Genomic DNA, 10892 nt, shown 5'->3' with positions numbered 1-10892 from the left:
GCTGAGCTCCTTGTGTTCTACAGCAGCTGACTCACAGGTTTCTGCAGCTAACATGAATCCAGGTATCCCACTACAGTCCTGGCTTCATGTCCTAGTTTCCTCTCTGTCGGGCTGTGTGATCTGGATAAATCAGTCCCTCGGAAGCTTAGTTACTGATCATAAAATGAGGATGGTAACACAGACTTCATGTGTTCTGAACAAAGACCATGTTAAGTAGCAGAGATGAGAACGCTGTGCTTCTGCACAGCACAATTCAAAGGCATAGGCTGCTGCTTGCTCATTCCATATGAACGGATACGCAGAAAACAATTGCAAAGATTTTATTTAGCGGCTTTCTGTGCTTGGCACTTAGAAACAGAGTTCCGTGCATAAGGGCAAATTTTTATACACCTTTTCTTCATACATATTTTACATACCCTTTTTATTGCCCCCTTTTTTAATATTCATAATATTGGATTCCCCACTAGGCACATAAATACATTTATCTACAACACCTCAAAACCAAAAAAAATCTTAGTAATATCTGAATTCTTTTACTTGGTACTATCTGCATTTCCACACCACTTAAAAAGTTTAGCTGGCACCAAACTTCACTTTTCTTATCATTAAAAGATTTGAAGGGGAAGGGAAAGATGAAAGGAAAAATCCAAAACTTCAAAATTGCAATGAACTATTTGATTAAAAAAAAAAAAAAAGTGGCGATCTAAGAGCAGGTGAAAGAATGTATTCTAGAAGGCCCATTCTCAATTCTCTGGAAGGTGACAGGACTCCTCCTGCCACAGGGGAGATGGGCAGGCAATCCAGGTCAGGCATCTGGACCTGGCATTTGGAAGGCCAGACCTCCCTGTGTTGCCTCTGTTCTAGGTATCATGTGTTGAGGTTATAAAACTCTTCCTTTCTCACACTCCTTCTGCTTCCCTTCCCCTGCCAGGCTGCATGCTCTGGAATCGGCACTTCCTGTGTGGTGCCCCTCTCTTCTGGCTCATGGTGGTCAGAACTGTGGGACTGAGACTCATGCCTCGCCTGGGTGCCTCTCACCCGTGCCCTGACCATGCATAGCGTCCCAGAGAGGTTTACTCCTCAACAACTCCACGGCTCTTTCATACCCTGGGGGGTAGGGGTGGGGACTAAACCCATTTCCTCAGTGAATTAAAACTCTCATCACTGCTCTCACTTCCTCATTCAGTCTTGTTCTCCACCTCTCTCTTACTCTCTATTCTTTCTCCTTCTCTCTCTCTTTCAGCTGCTCTTACTCCCTCTTTTCACAGGCACCACTGGGAACATCAATGCTAGCATACCAATCGAAGAGAGCCAAAGTTCAAAAGCCATCTTTTTCAGGAAGCCAAGTCCAGTTGTAGTACTGATGTCTTTCTACCTCCATTGATGGGAAGGGGTTTCAGGATACATGGTTCATTCCAGAAAAAGGGTAAGCTGCAGGGAAGAAACGTTGGCAGGCAGCTACTGCTTGACCCAGTCCGTCTACTGTTGTACATAGACAAATTTTTGGTGAAAGCACCCATGCTGGGCTTCCCTCCACAGAGTTCACCCAGTTCCGAGTCAGTGTGCATGTATGTTTGTGTATGGATGAGTTTGTGTATGCATATATTTATGTACGTGTGTGTGTATGCATGCACATATGTATGTGTGTATGTAAAGGTAGGTCTGTATCTGTGTGTGGGTAACTTTTCATGGCTGCTACATGCTAGCATCTCCCTTAACATTATTATAAAACGATTCTTCAGTTTCTTCAAAGGCCACTCTGAGTAGACGATGCTAAGATTTGGGAAGGCAGGAGAATGGCCGCTGAATCAGAGATGATTCCACTGCAAGTATTCCTTCAGTGGCTTTAAGTGTCTCTTGTCGTTGGGTATGTGCTTTTCTCCTCCAGAAAGCAATAATAATAAGAATACACAGTTCCTGTTTTTCAAAGGCGTTGGGCTCCCACAGAGGAGGATCTGCCCCTGGAGACTCTGGATCTGCCTCGGCTGCTGTTGGCTCCACGGTGCTGGGACTGGCCACTAAACCATGTGGACAGACATCTGGGAGGAGGAGCCTGGGACCGCCCCATACTGCCGGCCGTCACAGGTGTTAGTCGCCTGCTGATTATTGGGTGAAGGGCTAATCATGTGCATGCCGTGCTCCATCCCCGTAGGCAGGTACTGCCGCTCTCCAAAGGCCCCATTGGAAGGAGAAGAACAGAGTAAAGTGCTTTGAGAGGCGCTCAGTTTTTCTGGGCTTGCAGCTAGCCTAGGGGAAGTAGGGAAATTGTATCCATACAGATTATAAGGATTGTGGAGAGAGAAGGCATTGTAGGAGCTCTGCTGCATGTGGCTGCCCCCGAACATGTGTGGTGATGAGGAGCTGGAAGCTGCATTGCCTGCCTGCATGACATACTGAAACTGGGAAGTAGGGAAGGACCCCAGCTGGCCACCGTAGGCTTCCATCTTGCTGTTGCTAGGCAACGAGGGAGGAGTTGGTATTCCTGAGATCAGGGATGGAGTCCTCTGAGGCATGAAGGTTTCAGAGGGCTGAGCAGCCGAAGTGGTGCCACTCTGGAGCCTGTTGTAGCCACTGTCACTCAGCCCTGGGTAGCTCTGCAAGGCAGCCATGTTGCTTCGGGCACACGGTGGATAATCGGAGAGGTTTAGATTACACAGCTGGCTCTCTCGGCAGCCCACGTTGAAAGTGTTGGGGGCCAGATGAAACGTTGGAGGAGAACAGGATGGAGATAAAAGATGAGAAGAAGCTGAAGGGGATGGTGTCCCAGTGCTGGAGGTGGTTGGGGAAGTGCCTGTGCTGCCCCCTGGAAAATAAAACATAAACTCTTTTGAGACATGAGAATCACCTGAAAGGCTTATTAGAACACAGATCACTCATTCTACCCCCTGAATTCTCATTCTGTAGGTCTGAGACAGGCTTCCCCGGTAGCTCAGTGGTAGAGAATCCACCTGCCAATGCAGGAGACCCAGGGATGGTCAACAAGATCATCTGGAATAGGAAATGGCAACCACATTTGCCTGAAAATCCCATGGATAGAGGAGACTCATGAGCTACAGTCCATGGGGTTGCAGAGTCAAACACGACTTAGCGACTAAACAAAACCAAGGTCTGGGACAGGGCCTGAGGATTTGCAGCAAGTTGTCAAGTGACCCTGAGGCTGCCGGTCCAGGGACCACTCTTTGGTTAGATGATGTCCAGGACCATTATCTCCTAAAACCCCTGAATTTTATTTGAGAGAGCTGCTGTAATACAGCAGATGTTAGAACTACGTTGGTGGCTGATGCACTGATAGACAAAGGGCCAGTTCAACCCAATCTACATCAAATGTGTTCTCAGGTAGTTTGAAAGTGAAAGTGTGAGTCGCTCAGTCATGTCCAACTTTTGGCAATCCCATGGACTGTAGCCCACCAGGCTCCTCTGCCCATTGGGATTTTCCAAGCAAAAATACTGGAGTGGGTTGACATTTCCTTCTCCAGGGGATCTTCCCACCCAACCCAGGGATCAAACCTAGGTCTCCTACATTACAGGCGAATTCTTTACCATCTGAGCCACCAGGGAAGCCCTCAAGTAGTTTAAGAAGGTCAAAAATGACCTTTCTAAGCCTCCCCTTTTCCAGACTGTGAAGAGCAGTGCTGCACCCACTTCCTGTCCCATCTACTGGAAGCTGAAAGCAGTGATGAGGGTCAGGACTGCTGAACCTTTCATGTGAATTCCAGAAGGAGCAGCTACTTTGTCTCCCATTGGGACTCTCCCCTCATGGAATTTCTCTTTCAGGGCAAGGTTGGGACTTGCCCAGAATTGTTGAGAGCTGTGATTCCTCAAGGAGCACTATACCCTTTAGGTCATCCACAACTCATGCCATGACTCCATGAACTTGAGCTGCTATACAAGAGTAAAGGAACTTTAACATGGAAAAGAGCAGAAATAAGGTTTTTGTCAGTGAGGGGAAAATGTGCAGAAAACTAGTAGGATTCTAGAGATAATGGGATTCAAAGAAGCCACCCACAATGTACAAATGAAGAAGGTCCACATATGCAAGTTGAGAGGCAGATACATCAAAGAGAAACACAAAGTTAATTTTTAGCACAGGGGGTAAAAAAAGTCTTAGCCTACCTTCACAAGTATTAGAGTAGTTTTGGCTGTAGAAGCATAAATTTAGCTCTTGTTAATAGTTTTTTCAAAGTTAATTTTTTACAAAGCCCAACCAACAACATCTCTTGCTTGGTCAAAAGAATTTTCCCAGATAGAACTGGACTTAGATATCAATAGCTCCTGATTGTAGAATCATTTCAGGAAATTCTCCTTCTTTGTTTCTTGTTTAAATCTTAAATTCTCTTTGATGTTGCTCAGTCACTAAGTCATATCTGACTTTTTGCGACCCCACTGCCTGCAGCACACCAGGCTTCCCTGTCCTTCACTATCTCCTGGAGTTGGCTCAAACTCATGTCCATGGAGTCAGTGATGCCATTCAACCATCTCATCCTCTGCTGCCCATTTCTGCTCCTGCCCTCAACCTTTCCCAGCATCAGGAAAATTCCCTCAAGATAGGTAAAAAGATGTTTATTCCACAAACTGAGATAAGACCAACAGTGTAAATACCTCTGAGAGAAGTAAGCCAGAGCTGACCACAGAAAGAAGGGCATCAAACCTGATTTCAGGTTCACTGGCCTCCATCCAGCTCCCATCCACAGGCAAGGCAAGCTACATCTTAAATCTCACCTGTGAAACAAGGGCTTGAACTGATAGGCTTCAGTTTCTGTCCTCCTCAGAATTATATTTATGTCTGGCGGATAACATTTCTGTTAAAGTGTGATTTGCTAGTAATGAGTACTTTCCCAGGAGTCATTTAAACACAGTGAAGAAGTTCTTGAAGGGGAAACAACAAGGATGAGCGAGAATACGCTTCTCAATTTTGTACCACTGAGTGGCCCAGTCTACGGAGCCTTGCGTGAAGCTCAGGGGTTCATTTTCTGTAAGCATGTGGTTCCTGTCTGAGGCATCCTCCACTTTTTTCTCCCTCTTCCACCCTAACTGCCAGGCACGTCAGTGAAATAAATGTTATGGCAAAAATGGAGAAACTCGATTCCCGCTGTAAAGAGCTCTGTGTTTTATGGGATGTGTGTCTGGTCTCCTCTCTTTGAAAGTCCATCCTGGCTCTTCCAGCTCTGGTGTTTATGTGGTGCTGGAAGAGACCCCCTGTTCGGCACGCCGTACCACCCCGTCATAGGCATACGCTCCACCAGGCCAAGCTCAAGCCCTGCAGCAGGAAGTGCAAGACGGAGCAGATGACTTTTTATAACTCTAAATGCTTTTCTCGGATGGCCCATGATGGAACGAATGGTACTGATTTAAAGCCTCAGTTGGTTTCACTAGAAAAAAATAAGAAGGGAACTATTAACAAGTTACAGGGATCTCTGCCAAGCAGATGAGGGGCACATGTTAAAAGGTTTGTAGTCAGCTTGCTCTGGCTTTTAAATGACACTCCCTGAAAATGAGGCTTGGTGGCCTGCTGAGCTTCAAGGGGTGAGAGCCCCCATACAAGCTAGTGTTTGAGCGGGGAGAGCAAGCCTGTCCGAGAGAAAGTCACGCTGCTTCCATCCACTTTGAAGAAATGCTCTTATGTACTTAAAATAATCAATAAAGATAACAGCCATTTTTCCCAGGTCCACACAAAAGAGAGAAGCATTCGTTGTGCCGAGAAGCACACCAAGATATTGAGAAGTCTTTACTCTCTTATGATCTAACAGCTTGTCAGCTGTTAAACAAGATTGGGAGTGCCAGCCAAGTGCTAAATAAGCATAAGGAGGCAAGCTGCCCTCCCTGTGCATTTCAACACTTAGCTTCCTAGAGGCCTCTCAACCCAGAAGAGCCAGGGCCGAGTGGGAGGCCAGCCTCTCTGACACACAGCAGTCAGAGCTGCCTCTCAAAGCAAATCATGCCTCCCTTTCCTGTGTAGCCTTGTCTTTGTCCCCATCTGCTCTGTACAGCCAGGTCTGGAATGCTCTAAAAGTGTTGACTTAAACTTTATTTAATGGATGAACAGGGGCTGTAGAGTCAAACAAACCCAGTTCTAATCCCAGTGGTCTTTCTAATGATGGGACCTTGGCAAGTAGGCTTCTCCATATAGATGGAATTTTGAATAGCAATGTTGTAAGCATGTAAATAGAAATGGATGAAATAATATATATTATCCTCTTGGACAGTAAGGAGATCAAACAGTCAATCCTAAAGGAAATTAACCCTGAATATTCATTGGAAGGACTGATGCTGAAGATGAAGCTCCAGTACTTTGGCTGTTCAACCTGATGTTGAACAGCTGACTCATTGGAAAAGACCCTGACGCTGGGAAAGACTGGGTCCTAGTGGGGATGGCTGTTGTGGGTTGGCCCCTGGTCATGGAGCTGAGCATCCTGGCCGCCCTACACTCTAGGGAGCATTACGTCACAGCCAACTGCCCAAATGTAACAGGCTATTTGAGTCTCCAAGGCTGTGAATGGTAGAGCACTGGACACCCAGTAGGTCCATATCCCAAAGGCTAAATCAACTGTTTCCTCTCCGAACTATCTGCCCCTTCCCTCTCACTCCCCACTTGGGATGCAAATAAGATGCCTCATGTCTCCATCTCTCCTCAGATCAGATCCAGCAAAGTGAATTGAATACAAACAGGTAAGTGGGTGTCCTTCCTCAGAGATCTTAATTCTTCTGAAGTGTGAAGTCACTCAGTCATGTACCAAACTTTGAGACCCTATGGACTGTATGTAGCCCACCAGGCTCCTCTGTCCATGGAATTCTCCAAGTAGCCATTCCCTTCTCCAGGGGATCTTCCCAACCCAGGGATCACATCCAGGTATCCTGCATTACAAATGGATTCTTTACGTCTGAACCACTAGGGGCCCCACTTCTGAGAGATGATTAAAATGTAGTGCTATAAAAAAAAAAAATGTAATGCTACAAGTAGTTAAAAGCTCTCCAGCATTTCAGGACCAATCCTCCACCACCCCACTTCCCTGAAGGCTATGTTGCCCACAATCCAAAGTGAGGAGGTACTCAAAATTCACTTCAATGTTAACTTGCTCCAACATTCAAGGCCAATAGACAAAATAACCAAAAAGAATACATGTTTAGCAGTGATTCCATACAAGGACAATAACCTAGAATATACTTGTGTACCATAAAGACAAGTTAAATATGACCATGAAAATCCTGAATACCAAACCTGCTGACTTTTGCATCTTTAGATTGATCACTTCCAGACTGTAACATGGAGACTTTCACAAACAGTGTCCTTGTGGGTTTATTTTGTTGTGCTTTCCCCGCCCAAAATTGAAAAACAGTGAAACAAAACCCCATCTGGGCTAGTGAAGAATAAATTTCCATATAATTACTTGGTTCCATGAGCCAGTCTCTTCTCTCATATAACTCAATGGCATCTGCCCCTGAGGAGTGCTGATTCACCAGGTGCCCTTGAGTAGCCTTCTTCAAGGCTTTCAAACAGGTAAGAAGTAGAACATCAGAATCCTATGGATGAATTTCAGAGAATAAACCCAGAGGCTGTAAAGCTTAATGATCAGAGCCCTGTTTATCCCAACTAAAGAATAACCCTTAGTTGAAATGTGCACTCTTCTCAAAACAGAAATATAAACATTATAGTGTCAATGGGAATTATGTGGTTTTAATCCTAGAAAGAGTCTTTATGAGTCTTTTCAATCCTAGAAAGAGTGCATCTCTCCATAAAGTTTAAAGATATACATAGATTCAAACCTCTTCCTTTTAAAACAGTTTTAAATTAGATTCACCCAATTCTCATTTTTCACATTGCTTCTCTGTGTTCTGAGTCTCTCTGCTTCTTAAATGCCCCTATTTCATACCTGCCACATTCCCCACCACATTCATACCTACCACAGAATGTTCAAACTACCACACAATTGTACTCATTTCACATGCTAGCAAAGTAATACTCAAAATTCTCCAAGGTCATAGAAAAAGCAAGAGAATTCCAGAAAAACATCTACTTCTGTTTTATTGACTACACCAATGACTATGTGGATCACAATAAACTGTGGAAAATTCTTAAAGAGATGGGAATACCAGACCACCTTACCTACCTCCTGAGAAACTTGTATGCAGGTCAAGAAGCAACAGTTAGAACTGGACATGGAACAATGGACTGGTTCCAAATTGAGAAAGGAGTACATCAAGGCTGTATACTGTCACCCTGTTTATTTAAATTATATGCAGAGTACATCATGCAAAATGCTCGGCTGGATGAAGCACAAGCTGGAATTAAGATTGTCAGGAGAAATATCAATAACCTCAGATATGCAGATGATACCACCCTTGTGGCAGAAAGCTAAGAGGAACTAAAGAGCCTCTTGATAAGGGTGAAAGAGGAGAGTGAAAAAGCTGGCTTAAAACTCAGCATTCAAAAAAACTAAGATCATGGCATTCAGACCCATCACTTCATGGCAAATAGATGGAGAAACAATGGAAACAGTGACAGACTTTATTTTCTTCGGCTCCAAAATCATTGCAGATGGCAACTGTAGCCATGAAATTAAAAGATGCTTGCTCCTTGGAAGAAAAGCTAAGACACACCTAGACAGAGACATCAATTTGCCAACAAAGCCCCATATAGTCAAAGCTATGGTTTTTTCAGTAGTCGTGTATGGATGTGAGAGTTGGACCATAAAGAAGGCTGAGTGTCCAAGAACTGATGCTTTTGAACTGAGGTGTTGGAGAAGACTCTTGAGAGTCCCTTGGACTGCAAGAAGATCCAACCAGTCCATCCTAAAAGAAATCAGTCCTGAATATTCATTGGAAGGACTGATGTTGAAGCTGAAGCTCCAATACTTTGGCCACCTGATGCAAAGAGCCAGCTTATTAGAAAAGACCCTGATGCTGGGAAAGACTGAAGGCAAGAGGAGAAGGGGACAACAGAGGATGAGACAGTTGGATGGCATCACCGACTCAATGGACATGAGTTCTAGCAAACTCTGGGAGATGGTGAAGGACAGAAAAAGTCTTGCGTGCTGCATGCTAGGGTCGCAGACTCAGACATGACTTCATGAACAACAATAACCGTATTCCCTAGGTGGCACACTCCCATTTTTTCACTTTCCATCATTTTCCTTGCTTATTTTCCCTGATACTTGTTTTACTGCCTTCTCTGCTGCAGTTTACATCTGCTCTTACTGTCATTTGGAATCCTGCCTCGTTCCTGGCAACAGCGTCCACTTTTCCCTCTGAGAAACACTCTCTTTCCCACTCACCCTTCACACATACCTCCAAGGAAGGGATTTGACTCAAGCCTGGATGATCTAAGCAACCCCATCCCTGCCACAGTAATTAATTCAGAGGCAACTCAGTTAGAGTCAATGAAACTCAGTGAGATTGTGCTAGAAACCTTAAAGAGAGATACATGACCTTTCCCATCCAATTTAAACCTAAAAAGATGCAGGTCCAGAAATGCTGGCAGCTATGTCACCACCATGGGGAGCCTGAGGATGAAGTCTGGTGAGAGTGGAATAGTAACAAGGGAGATTAGATATGAGCAGATTCAAGAACTTGATTAAGGCTAGATACGGTGGGGACAGGGAGGCCTGTTGTGCTGCAGTCCATGGGGTTGCAAAGAGTCAGACATGACTGAGAAACTGAACTGAACTGAACTGGATATGGTGGGTAAGGAGGGAGGGAACCGTCTGATGACTAATGGGTAGCAGTGTCCTTCCCCCAGGAGAGGGCGCCAAGTCTGTGAGGTAAATCATGGACTCCGTTTTGGATGTATTGAGCATAAGGGACTACAGGACAAAACGGGATATGTAGCCCATAACCATTTGCTCTGGGGCTTCCCAGATGGCTCAGTGGGAAAGAACCCACCTGCCAGTGCAGGAGATGCAGGAGACTGGGGTGCGATCCTAGGGTCAGGAAGATCCCTTAGAGGAGGAAATGGCAACCCACTCTAGTATTCTTGCCTGTAAAACTCCATGGACAGAGGAACCCGGCAGGCAGTGTGGGGAAGAGTCAGATATGACTGAGCAACTATTTGCTCTATGGATTGAATTGAGACACTCTCCAATCCTTGTCAAGAACTCCTCTCGGGCATTATTTCTTACCTCAGGGATAAATGAGATCAGCATCAATTGGCTATCTTTGAAACATTATAATTAATAATCAAAGACCTCTGTCCATTGAACTTTCCTCCATTCCCAATATCTTTACTAGTATGAATTTTCTCAGTACTTGATCTCTTTCTCTGACCAACCTCTAATTAACACAAATCAACTGATAAAAATGAAATAAGGACCTACTAGAGTTAACGCTCAAGTTGCTGACAACTCCAAAAGAGACCTTCATGATCCTAACTTTTAACTGCCTGATAAACACTAAAAACCGCAAAGAAGCTGAAATCTGTCTAGTGATGTCTGCCACCAGTTGAGGAGAAGGAGCTTTTCTGTCAATGGTGGGTCTCCTTACATTCACAGATGGAGACGTATGACTAGCTTTGGAGCCACCGGTCCCGGATGGTTCCTTTTCACATAACAGTTGTCAGATCACTTGGAGACTCCACTCACAAAAACCCTCTCAGTACTGGTCATACAAGCAGCTCAATTGTATATATTATCAGAATAACCTCTTAACAACATCAGGATATCATCAGAACAACAAGATTAAACTTGGCTATAACTGACCTGGGCTCTTATTTCTTTTTACTTCTTTGTCTGTGTTGCCTCACTCCACTTCCACAAGCACACCTTGCTTGGTTAGTTTACTTTGTCCCTGCCACAAGTGGTGTTCAGGCAGAAGCCATTCCTGAAATGTAATTTCTATCTCCAGACTATCCGAAAGTATAAACTCCCTTGCTGATTCTAAATGAAGATGTCTGAAAATAAAAC

At 44.7% G+C, this 10892-nt stretch overlaps 1 protein-coding gene across 3 annotated transcripts in view; it reads right to left on the bottom strand.

Annotated features, from left to right (window-relative positions):
- Positions 1-305: 305 nt before the first annotated feature.
- Positions 306-10892, bottom strand: part of TBX15 (T-box transcription factor 15) — a 121829-nt gene continuing 111242 nt past the window's right edge. For all 3 annotated transcript variants that reach the window (XM_065906054.1, XM_065906051.1, XM_065906056.1), the window contains exon 8: positions 306-2803. In XM_065906054.1, the coding sequence (XP_065762126.1) occupies positions 2019-2803 (785 nt within the window). In that variant the 3' untranslated portion in view covers positions 306-2018. The remainder of the gene's footprint in view (positions 2804-10892) is intronic.

This window comes from Muntiacus reevesi, chromosome 1 (genome assembly GCF_963930625.1).
Source record: "Muntiacus reevesi chromosome 1, mMunRee1.1, whole genome shotgun sequence".
Classification (NCBI taxonomy): Eukaryota; Metazoa; Chordata; class Mammalia; order Artiodactyla; family Cervidae; genus Muntiacus; species Muntiacus reevesi.
Note: the sequence above shows the minus strand (reverse complement) of the source record. Positions and strands in the feature narration are given on the sequence as shown.